This window comes from Podarcis pityusensis, assembly GCF_964106645.2.
Source record: "Podarcis pityusensis genome assembly, chromosome: 2".
NCBI classification, from domain to species: Eukaryota; Metazoa; Chordata; class Lepidosauria; order Squamata; family Lacertidae; genus Podarcis; species Podarcis pityusensis.
Window position 1 is genome coordinate 105,801,493 of NC_138029.1, and position 12,221 is coordinate 105,813,713.

Genomic DNA, 12,221 nt, shown 5'->3' on the forward strand with positions numbered 1-12,221 from the left:
CACAAGGGGATTTGCAGGTGGCTTTTGCCAGGTCAGCGGATGTTCTCGGCACCTGGTCATGAACAAGAATGAACACCATGAAAAAGTTCTGGGAAGTAATGAATTACTAAATCCTTGAGGGTCAAACCAGGGGATTTATGGGAGTTGGACAAAATGTCTCCCAGTGCTGGGTTTGTTTTTTAGAGAGAGAACTGCAGCAGGCAGCAGTGGCCATGGATCAGATCAGATCAGATCAGAGTGTGTCTGTGTGTATTTAACTCTTGTTCCACAGGCCTATTGTCTGATCAAACCCCTGCTTCTTTTCCACACACTGGGAAGAAGACACAAGGCCAATTTCATTTTGAAGAACAGCCCACTGGGGAGCACGGTCTACCTCCCAGCCACTGCTCGGATCAAATCCACAGCTTCCCATTGCTCAATTTCAGGCTTGCCTGTTTTAAAGCAACAAACCCCAATGGGTTTCTTCATGTATCCTCTGTGCACAATCTAATTTGGGTTGCTAAGTGCTGCGCAGCAACACACGTCTCTCTATGTGGCGAGGCTACCTTACTGATAAGCAACACTTCCAAAATCTCCCTTGGTGGAATATATTTTATTACGAGGTCTGCAGAAGTATGCAGAACCTTCTATTAATTTTATTCTAAGGGGAATACTGTGCTCTATATAGTCGTTCTTTATTGTTTAAGTCTTGTTTGGATGTTGTTGTGTTTGAAAACTTAATAAACACATCTCTCTCTTTTAAAAAAATTAAAATGCTCAGCTTGGAATGTGTATCAAGGGCCTATCGCCCTTCTCATGGAGGCAGCTTTCCTCCCCTTCCTGGTGAATCAATTGCTAGAAGCAGAAGGGAAATATTGGTGAATTCACATTGAGATGGTATGCACTTTCCAGCTTCTGGTCTCAGTGTATTAGTCAGGGATCACCCTAAGCAAACAGCTGCTGCCACAAAGAGCTGCCACAGCCAGGGCAAGGGTGTGCCAGCCCAGGTGTGTGCCAATCCTTGTGCACGCATGGAAAATGGCTTAACAAGGAGATCCTGAGCACTGCAAGTCACTATCCCAGAGAAAGTCCCTCTAGCTCACAGCTCGAGGTCTAACAACCTCGTAGCAATGGCATTGTCAGCACTGTACACATACTTCATTAGACTCTGCAGGAAAAAATCTTGCTCCAGTGCCTCATATGTCACAACAAGGCTCCTATCTTGGTGTAGTTCATGGGTAGGCAAACTAAGGCCCAATCACCTTCTAAATCCGGCCCACGGACGGTCAGGAATCAGCATGTTTTTACATGAGTAGAACATGTCCTTTTATTTAAAATGCATCTTGGGGTTATTTGTGGGGCCTGCCTGGTGTTTTTACATGACTAATAATAAATAATAATAATAATAACAATAATAATTTATTATTTATACCCCGCCCATCTGGCTGGGTTTCCCCAGCCACTCTGGGCGGCTTCCAACAAAATATTAAAATACAATAGTCTGTTAAACATTAAAAGCTTCCCTAAACAGGACTACCTTCAGATGTCTTCTAAAATGCATCTCTGGGTTATTTGTGGGGCATAGGAATTCGTTCATTTTTTATTTTTATTTTTCAAAATATAGTCCGGCCCCCCACAAGGTCTGAGGGACAGTGGACCGGCCCCCTGCTGAAAATGTTTGCTGACCCCTGGTGTAGTTAGTTACCTGAATTGTTAGAGTTGCTGTATTTCATCGTTTGTTCCTCTCCACTCTCAAAGGACGAGCGTTTAGACTTCTGCAGGCACAAAAAGGAAGAGATTCAACAGTTCACAAGTAGTAAGGTGATTGCCGTTTCGCAACTCTTTTTCCTAGTTCCAAACAGGCCTGCGCATTTCACACGCGTTAACCCCGTGAGAATTAGCATGGCGACTGCATGACAGGCAGCAGCGCTGGTGGACAAATCTTAACTGCAGGGGCCAAGAGCATTTACACAGGGCGCCCAAATCCTCACCAATTACCACCTTTCGGAATACTGCAGGTACAGTTTCAGTGCACAGTGGCAACTGGAGCTCACTACTATCGTCGAAACATGACAACAGTTTCAAAAGGCAGTGTTGAGACCTGGAACTGGAATCTTCCCCTCTCGTTGCGTTAGCTGGGACCATTCTTCTGACTACCTCAACGTGCTGACGGAGGAGAACAACGTCCTTTAAATGAGCGGAACCTTCCCCTCACAGGTTTAGATTTTTCCCATGAGAAACTACCTTGAGAAGCAATGATTATCTGGCTTAGAAATGTGCCATCGCAGTTGTGGACAGGATGTAGACTGAACCAGTAGTGTGGTCCTTTGTGCAGGGTAGATTTCAGTCTGTGTTTGTCTCCCGCCGGACAGTCACATTATGAACTTTTGAGGGTAGGATGCACATCAAAGTCTTTTGACATAGACCCAACTCCACAACCACCCACACAGAGTTGGTACAGATCTACCACAAGTTGCCGCATTGTGAGGTAGTGTACAAAATGCTAGGCTTGGATCAGGAACAGCTGGGTTGAAATACCCTTAGCCAGGAGGTTTCAGTATAGCTAAAACTTCTTATTCCAGCTCTAGCCTCTCTCACAGAGTTGCTGCAAGTACAGAAATGGAATGATCCCAAGACACTATCTTCTTAGGCAGAAGAGAGAGATATAAATGAGATAAACAACAATGTGTTAGGCAGCTACCCATCCCTGTTTTGAAACGTTATTAATAAATACAACTATTTTCCCATTATATTTATTAATAAAGTTTTTAAACAGGGATGAACAGCTGTCCTCTCATTTATATCCTGTTATATACAGTTTGAAATGGGATGATCGCGTATACACAATTTTCCCATTCTGAGAGAACTATTATTATTAATCTTAGATTCCAGTGCTGCTTACTTTTCGTGCTAAGATCTTCCTCTTTTTTTTCTCTTCCTCTGAACCATAATGAGATTGGGCTCTCGTCAGTCTTCTGTGCTGATGAATCTTTTAACGAAAGGAGAAAAAGACTTAGGGGGCAAGCAGATTACAAATGTTTACCAATTCAAAAATCATTTCCCCATTAGATGTTGTTGTAATAGTTCTCTCTGCTTTATATACACTATAAAATGAAATAATTATAAAAATATTGACCCAAAATAATAATAATAATAATAATAATAATAATAATAAGCAGTATTTGTCTGAGAAACCATCAGCATGAATAGAAAGAGGTTCAAAACTTACCTGTTTCTGTTCTTCTACTAGTCTTTTCTCTATGCATTCTTTGGCAATCTTCAATGCTTCTTTTAACTTAGTGGGGATCTGATAAGCGAAAAGAAAAAGGTCCACAGCTTGGTGACAGAGACTAATATTTATAACATGACATTCATGCAGATATTCTCTAAAAGTCTGTCGGGCTTAGGGGAGGGGGATCTAGCAATGTGTCAAGGACTGAAAAGCTGGGAAGGGACGGCTAGATAAAATATACTATTCAAAGCAAATTGCCATCAATGTAATTCAACTGTACCTTAAACTGTGTTTTTTCTGAATTTGTTAAAAGGACATCACTGAATAACCTGAAATAAAAAACAAACAGAAAATGCACATTCAAAAGCCAGCCAGCCAGCACCACCCTACCTAACTGCTGGGTTGTTGTTTTTTAATTTTGCACCTGGACTAATAGGAACTGTAGCTAATTGGATTAAGCTGCATATGGCAAGGTAGATATGGGTGAAGCAGCTCCTTTCAACTCAAGTCTCCAGCAGCTTAGCAGAAACTAGTACAACTAGGTAAGGAGCTGCTTTGCAAAAATAGCTTGCTGTGCAATGACTAAACTATGAGACTGCAATTCCAAGGAGCCAGACTTAGCTGCGACCCAGTGTTGCTCAGAAATTCTAAGAAATGAAAAAATAGTGCAGTTTTTAAAATAGTGGTGCAAACCAGTGCCATTTCAAAAGGTTCAGTCCACCACCCTGACTCAAAAAGGCGCCCAACTGTATCCAGATAGACAAAAACCTGCTCTGTGCATAACTGTCAACTTACAGATTTGAAAATAAGGGACCAGCAGCCTCGAAAATAAGGGATCAGCAGCCAAAATAAGGGATTTTCCGAACACAGGTATGTTCAACTTCTGAGCCCCTCTGAGCCAAAGGCAGAAAACCCAGCCAGCAGCCAAACAAAGCCTCAAGTGGTGGTTCTCACACAGAAGCAACCCGGCAAAGGGGATGCAGCAAGGAAAACCACCGTCACCTCTCCGCTGGGAAGCGCTGAGCAAAGGCGAGTCCCCAGGCAACGCGGCCGATTTGATCGGCACAAGGCATGCAAGCTCCACCCCCCGGTCGTTCTTAGACTCCTTATTGGGTGAGCAACGCAGCCAAGCAACACAGTTGGAGCCTCCCTCCTCTCTGGCCGGCAGGGAGGGAGGGAGAGGAGCTGCTTCCTTTGAAACCCGGGAAATTTAAGGGACATCATCAATAAGGGACAGCAGCGGGACACAGCGCTGGGATAAGGGACTTTCCCGCCAAATAAGGGACAGTTGACAGCTATGGCTCTGTGATCCCAGGAACTACCACACAAAATGTGGTGATGGCAACCAAATGCACAGCAAACAAAGCAACTTTCAAAAATATACAGCGGATGTTCAAACATGTGGTTCCATGACCCAGTGAGTCACTCGAAGCCAGGTAGGAGTGACTAGCCTGTACAGGGTGAACAAATAGGGACTTACGGCATTTGTAAGAGCCGGGAGACTGTTGGCATGCCGTTCTTCATGGCTTCGGGAGAAATAATGGATTCCAGTACAGTTACTGAAGGGGTGAGAAATACAGAAGTTAAGTTGAAGGTGAGAAATGTAGAAAGCTCACGAAAGAAAGGCAAACAATCCAAGTTTCCGCTTGAACTAGGCTGAAATGTTGCTTTGAGCCGTTCACTCACCTACAGATGTGGATGGTGCAGGAGGGAAGCTGTCCACTGGAACAGAGTCTGGGGGTCTCCCATAAGTCATTTCGTACAGTAAGTGACCAAAGCAATGCACATCAACACTTTCTAAAGTCTGCGAAAAGAAATGGGAGGGAGACACAGCTTGCTTAAAATATCGATGTGATTATCACGTGAACCCTACTCTCCATTGGCATCAGCGATCCTGTGCTTGTAACAAATGTTTTCTTCCTGTGTGTACTTGCTGCAAAATGAATAACAGCCAACGGCAAGCATGAATTACATGAATTAAGGTTACACTCCTATACACACTTACCTGGGAGTCTGTCCCATTGAACACAACAGGACTTACTTCTCACCAGGCATGGGTTAAGATCGAGCCACAGGAGGATTAGCAAGTTTAGGGAACTGTGATTTGGGACAGACACAAAACAGCCTCTCTGCTGACTGCTTATATTGCAAGCTCATGTCTCGAGCAAACTCAAAACAACTAGGTAACAATTTTTGAAAGCAGTAAGATCCAACTTGTTCTACAAGGTATTTTCAGGATTACCAATATGGCAGAGATCCCATCAGATAAGTGATGTTAAGTTTGACATTATAATAGAGAGAGGAGCTTTTCCAAGTGATAAAACAAGACTCCACCCCCTCCAGGATAATCCATCGGTACTCTACTCACATGTTTACAGCACCAGTACTACAATACAGTCATACCTTGGTTTTCAAATGCCTTGGGACATGAATGTTTTGGCTCCCAAACAATCGAAAACTGGAAGTGATTGTTCCAGTTTCTGAATGTTCTCTGGAACCCGAACATCCGACGTGACTTCCACAACTTCCGATTGGCTGCAGGAGCTTCCTGCAGCCAATTGGAAGCAGCGCCTTGGTTTCCGAACGATTTGGAAGTCAAACGGATTTCCGGAACGGATTCCATTCGACTTCCAAGGTACCACTGTATGTGGTATTCACAAATGCCCTTCTTTGGTGAAAAGACACTGTAGCAAAGGAGTAGCAACTGTACATTCATTGTGCAATATAATATTTATCTGAAAAAGCCAACTACATACTGCAAGGTTTCGGCATTTCAGAGTTGGCTTATCGTTCTCCCTCTCCCTCTAGGAAAACAAAACCAGAACAAGTCAGGGGTTTCTCCCTTCTGGTTTTTGGTGCCACCCTCCAATTCTCCTCCTCTTTCTTCCAAAAAAAGAGATAAGTGTTAACTAGTTCTTGTAACAAAACCAAAAAAACACACTGCTGTGTTTCCAAACATCCTTTAAACATCTTTCTATTAAGCTTCTCTCGTAGCATTACTGAATAGCTTTTCTTTTTAAATAAAACAACTATTGCAACATATGACATCTATAACAGATTCCCACGCACAAAGATGCTTGCCTCGACGTACATTAATTTTGCGGAACTGTGTGAAGTAGGACCGGTAGAAGGAGGGGAGCCCCAGCAGCGAATTCTCCAGATCCAGTAACCTGCATGTGTCCCCGTCCATCATGACATTGGAAGCATGGAGGTGGCCGTACGGAAATCCTTTTTCGTGCAAGAACTTTAAGACCTGGGAGACCAAGCACACAGATGTTTCAGTTTGAGGAAATTAATTCCCTTGGCAAGATCTATTAAACGCCTGTCCAAGGATGTATCCCACACCCTCCCACACATCCCAAAGGGCATTAATTGGGGGCTTTCGTTCTGTGATGGGTACAAGCCCTATTCACACTTCCTCTGCCCAACAGCCTTTGATGCTTCTGTTATTACTATCCAATAGCCCTTCCTCTCCCCTTTCAGATGCCACACCTCAGTTTCTTCCCATTCTGTCAATAATTTGCTTAAATACCTTCCCTCCCTTCTCAAGCCACCTCGAACTCACAAGGTGCACACCTGCATTTTGTGGGGTGTGATCCACGGGTAGCAATCAAGTACAACATTCCCTGTAATGCTAGAGTGGACATGCAAGGGAATGTTTGGTCCAGCCAGTTGAAACATCCTGTTCCTCCTGGCCTGGAGCATCCTTCCTCTTGCATGTGACCAGAGGTAGGCATGACCTTACCTGTCCAGGTAACAAAAGGACAAGTCACGCAGTTCCCACCCCCCTTTTTTCTCTTTCTCCTTTAGGCTGCTTCCAGCTGGGACTGCTCTGTTGGCTTGCAGCCAACAGCAGCACAGGGACTGTCCCCCATATGGGGTAAATCCACATGTTGCTATTAGTAAGTTTAAGTCTTTAAGTCTGCCTTCAGGATTGATACTGTGTACTGCCTGAATGTGAGTAAACTTACTTTTTGTTGACTAAGAATAGGATTGTGGCATCTTTATTCTTTTAAGAGGGATTCAAGGGAACTTACCAGGAACGTACAATTCAATCTGTGGCAGATTGAATGACATAATAGTAAGAGGTTCTAACGAGCCTGCAACCAGCTTTCTGCTGTGTGCGAGAAGGGGAATGTAACTCTGCTACATAAGGAACTTGCTAGCGCAAGTTAGGAAGGATATGAATAAACAATATATCCTCTCCTGTCACCCTGAACATTCCCGCACATTTTGCATTTTTGGCCACGTACTGCATCTAGCACACTTCCAATGATCTTAGGCAGTGGTTTCCAATCAGTGTGCTGTGAATGATGGTCAAAGGAGGAGGAGGAGGAGTTTGGATTTGATATCCAGCTTTATCACTACCCGAAGAAGTCTCAAAGTGGCTAACATTCTCTTTTCCCTTCCTCCCCCACAACAAACACTCTGTGAGGTGAGTGGGGCTGAGAGACTTCAGAGAAGTGTGACTAGCCCAAGGTCACCCAGCAGCTGCATGTGGAGGAGCGGGGAAGCGAAACCGGTTCCCCAGATTACGAGTCTACCGCTCTTAACCACTACACCACACTGGCCCTCTGGCCCTCTTTCCTTCCTTCCCTCCTCTGATGCCCTCTTGCATCTCTGCCTCCCCAAGGCTTCCACAACTGTTTGTTGCAGCTGCCCTGGCTACAAGCTCCCCAGGAGAATGGTGCCTCTGGGGCTGGCCAGGGGGTGCTGGTTGCCAGGAGCTGAGATGGCCTTGGAGTAAGCAAGCAAGTGGATGAGGGAGTGCAGCTAGCCAGTCTGCCAACCCTTGCCATTGGGAATGGACAGACAAGTCCCAGGCCCCTGTGGGGCAGTGTGAGGAGGCACCTCTCTTTGGGGTGGGCAGATCACAGACCAGGGATGATAGCAGCAGTTGCCCGGAGGACTCCCAAGGAGAGGAGGCTGAGGGAACACCTCACAAGGGAGGGTGTTTGAAAAAGGGTGAGAGGCTGCCAGCTCTGTAGGCAAGGGGTGACATAATTGGGCTCCTGAATGAGCCCCACAGGGGTGCTGCAAAAAGAATGTAGTTGGTTAAGGAAGACCTGGACTCAAAACAGTCGAAAGCCGTTGATCTTAGGCATGTATTGAGGGACTGCTTCTTTCAAAACAGATTGGCTTCCACATGGCAAAAAGTAGGTCCCTTTCCCAGGTAAGGTGTGCTTTGCACGTGCACCTCAGGAACATTTTACAGGAACAAAATGCAAGCAAGGCTAGAGTCTTCTCTACCTGCATGCATACAGTCATACCTCACCCATTTTCCTCTGGAAAATTCATTGGGATTTTGCATTCCAATGTGGCATTTCTAGCACACATGGAAAAACATTCACAGCTGAACTGGGTTTCAGATACACTTTTTGTTACTGTTTAGAACTTCAAGTGGACTGTCTGCCTTAACAGCAAATCTATTTTAGACAATCAAAAAAAAAAAAATCCTGTACCTCTAGAATTTGTCTGCCAAACATTTTAATTTGCTGAAGTTCAAGACCCTGAATTTTCTTCGGGTTGCAGTACTTCTTCAGAAATGGATCTTTTGGCTTCGCCTGTAATAATCGTAACAGCAATTTTGTTTTTAATCCCAAACATCACAGAAGTTATCACATTAGATGCAGGTCTTATAGCAGGCAACATCTTAGAAGAGGAACACCCCACCTACCTTGTGTGTGAGAAAGAAAAGTTGAAAATGCCAAAAATGCCTCTTAGCTTGGTGCTTACAAGAACTTTGTTAAAAAGAATATATACACCATATTATGTTGTAAAAATCTGCTGTCCAATTATTAGGAATATAGCATGCAAACAAAATGGTTCTTTAGATTTATTCAATGTTGCAGACCTAAAAAATACACTCTGCAAATAGCATCAAGTCCACGTTACTTATGTACCTTGAAAACATTACGCCTTGAGAGCATACTTAACCCTACCTTATATATCAGGTCTTTGAGTGTTCCTTTTTCGCTGAAGGGTCTTATTACCAGTGCAGAAGATTCATTGGCCATTGCAAAAGTGACTTTGTAAATATAGGGATGCTGTTTTTTAAAAAGGGAGAGAACACATTTAAGTTTTCTAACATTCTGATCCTAAGTCCCACCAAGTTCAATGTGCAAGTACAGCCTTCACAGTGATCTAAACCAGTGATGGGGAATATGGAGTCCTTTCAACCTCATGGTTAAGAACATCTGGAAGGCACCAAGTTAGGGGAAGGGATGATTAAGATGACAATCCGAACGGGGCTTTACTCAGCAAGTCTGTTGCTTGATAAAACACCCCTGATTTTGTTGAACGTTCATTGTACCAAACACGACTCACTCTTTCACATGACTAAGTTCCAGGCACATTCTGCACATGGTAAGTCAAGAAGATTGTTGCATGATCAGGTTTTCCCCCAGTATGCAGCAAACACCAAAGCCTGCTCAAAAGAGTGAGAGATGTCCTGGCAAAAACACTGCTGTGTGTTCTAGAGAAATTTGTGCACGGCCAACTGCTCACATTTAAAGGATTAGCGTTTCCCAGCAGAGACCTTTACTTTTGTTTAAATTTTGAACATGACAATCAGGTTTTTTGTGGCAACTCTGAAATGTGTTTGCTTACAGGGATAAACCAAACGACACTCTCAGGAGCTTCTATTGCGTTGTAAATAAGCACCTAACGCCTAAAGTGATAAAAGAGAAGGGCATACAGTGGTACCTCGGGTTACATACACTTCAGGTTACATACGCTTCAGGTTAGACTCCGCTAACCCAGAAATAGTGCTTCAGGTTAAGAACTTTGCTTCAGGATGAGAACAGAAATCGTGCTCCAGCGGCGCGGTAGCAGCAGGAGGCCCTATTAGCTAAAGTGGTGCTTCAGGTTAAGAACAGTTTCAGGTTAAGAACGGAACTCCAGAATGAATTAAGTACGTAACCAGAGGTACCACTGTACAAGGTTACTATTGCACATGGTGTTTGGGATAAAACCATGACAGTAGTTCATTTGTTTGCACAAATTAGCTCACAAATAAACTTGTTTTGTTCCTGTAGAGCTTATGTTTGCACACCTCATTTTACCCAATCCACACAGTTAAAATCCCCATTAACACAGTGGGGCTTGCTTTTGAATAAGCATGCACACATCTTCAATGCAGCTTTTTTTAATGGCTACTAGCCAAGATGGCTATGTTTCACCTTAACTGCTGAAAGGCAGAATTGCCAGTTGCTGGGGATCTGAAATGGAGAGAGCAATGAACTTTTACTGCCTCCCCCTTCCTCCCCTCTCTCTTCCGACTTCTCTTTTCCCTCAACCCCTTATTGCCTATAACAGAAATGTCTCGCTCTCTGAATATGACAGAGTTTACAACTTGAAAACAGGGACTCTGTATGTTCTACTGCAGGCTTCCTCAACCTCAGCCCTCCAGGTGTTTTTGGCCTACAACTCCCATGATCCTTAGCTAGCAGGACCAGCGGTCAGGGATGATGGGAATTGTAGTCTCAAAACATCTGGAGGGCCGAGGTGGAGGAAGCCTGTTCTACTGTTATCCAAGAAAATATTGTAATAAAAACATATTTAAAAAACAAAACGCAAGAAACAAAACCTGCAATAAAATGTATTTCTTTTATTTACTTAACAAAAAGAGAACGCTCAAAATAAACTCCTAGCCGGCTGTGACAGGGAGATTCACAGCTAATGAAAAGCACTTTAAACGCCCATCCAGTTTACGAACGATGCATGGGTGATAGGTAGCCCAAGGGCCAAGCTTTGAAATCAAGATGGGATACGGTCACCTCTGTGCACTACTGACTTTTGTGAAGTTTTGTGTTGGACCAAGGAAAGTATGTGGATTAAAAGTAACAATTAAAGAAACTACTCACAGAACAAGAAGAAAGAAGTTTCACAGCGCACTGAAGATCTTTGTCAGACAGGTACTTGTCAGGGCCAAGGTCAGCCTGGAAATACAATGACTACGTTACTCAAAATGACAAAAAACAAACAAAACACCACACACTGATTAAAAGAACAGGCACACACTGTAACTGGAGCACCACAATGGCAGCCAACACAGTGCCCTCCAGATGTCATTGGACTTCCAACTCCTATGAACTCTAACCAGCAGGGAGAAAGGTAAAGGACCCCTGACAGTTAAGTCCAGTCACGTCGACTCTGGGGTTGCGGCGCTCATCTCGCTTTACTGGCTAAGGGAGCTGACATTTGTCCACAGACAGTTTTTCCAGGTCATGAGGCCAGCATGACTAAGCCGCTTCTGGCGAAAGCAGAGCAGCGCACGGAAACGCCGTTTACCTTCCCGCCGAAGCAGTACCTATTTATCTACTTGCACTTTTTGGCGTGCTTTCGAACTGCTAGGTTGGCAGGAGCTGGGACTGAGCAACAGGAGCTCACCCCGTCACGGGGATTCAAACCGCCGACCTTCCGATCGGCAAGCCCTAGGCTCAAGGGTTTAGACCACAGTGCCACCTGCGTCCCTACATAAGCATCCTTACTGGTTCCAGAAGTGGAGTCACTTCTTTTGACAAGCCCATGCAATGTGAAACTGCCAGCCCCACAAAAAATAGCAATGACACTGGCAGCATTCAGGGTCAGAACTTCTCTGCAAGGTTGTTGGGGGGGGGGTTTTGGGGGGGTTGTTTTTGCAAAAACCAGTGAGCCAGCTTCAGCCATCATAGCCTATTCTGGTTGCTGTGGAAGAGGACGGAACCAGCAGCACACCCCATGCAACATCGACAGCACCTGTCCTGCCCTCCACTCCACACCAGTGGCCCAGCCAGTGCCAGATTTAAGTATAAGCTAAACAAGCTATAGCTCAGGGCCCCACTCTCTTGGGGGGCCCCCAAAAAAAATTTAAAGGGGAAAAGAAGCTGGATGTACATTTCCAAAATATAAGATAACAAAACAAATAAAATAAAACCTACATACAGCAACAGGGTTTTGTGTTGCTCCTATGATGTAAGAAATGGGCCCCGCCTGCTAGCCTGCTCCCTAAAATATCACTGGTTTGCTC

General features: G+C 44.4%; 1 protein-coding gene across 6 annotated transcripts in view; it reads right to left on the reverse strand.

Moving 5' to 3' along the window:
• The window catches only part of PXK (PX domain containing serine/threonine kinase like), a 49,499-nt gene that overhangs the window by 10,757 nt on the left and 26,521 nt on the right, over nt 1-12,221 (reverse strand). For all 6 annotated transcript variants that reach the window (XM_080995751.1, XM_080995752.1, XM_080995749.1 and 3 more), the window contains exons 7-16: nt 11,077-11,151; nt 9,154-9,258; nt 8,674-8,775; nt 6,303-6,464; nt 4,898-5,015; nt 4,692-4,770; nt 3,492-3,540; nt 3,209-3,286; nt 2,882-2,968; nt 1,685-1,754 (exon numbers count right to left, since the gene is read on the reverse strand). In XM_080995751.1, coding sequence (XP_080851877.1) covers nt 1,685-1,754; nt 2,882-2,968; nt 3,209-3,286; nt 3,492-3,540; nt 4,692-4,770; nt 4,898-5,015; nt 6,303-6,464; nt 8,674-8,775; nt 9,154-9,258; nt 11,077-11,151 — 925 coding nt within the window. The remainder of the gene's footprint in view (nt 1-1,684; nt 1,755-2,881; nt 2,969-3,208; nt 3,287-3,491; nt 3,541-4,691; nt 4,771-4,897; nt 5,016-6,302; nt 6,465-8,673; nt 8,776-9,153; nt 9,259-11,076; nt 11,152-12,221) is intronic.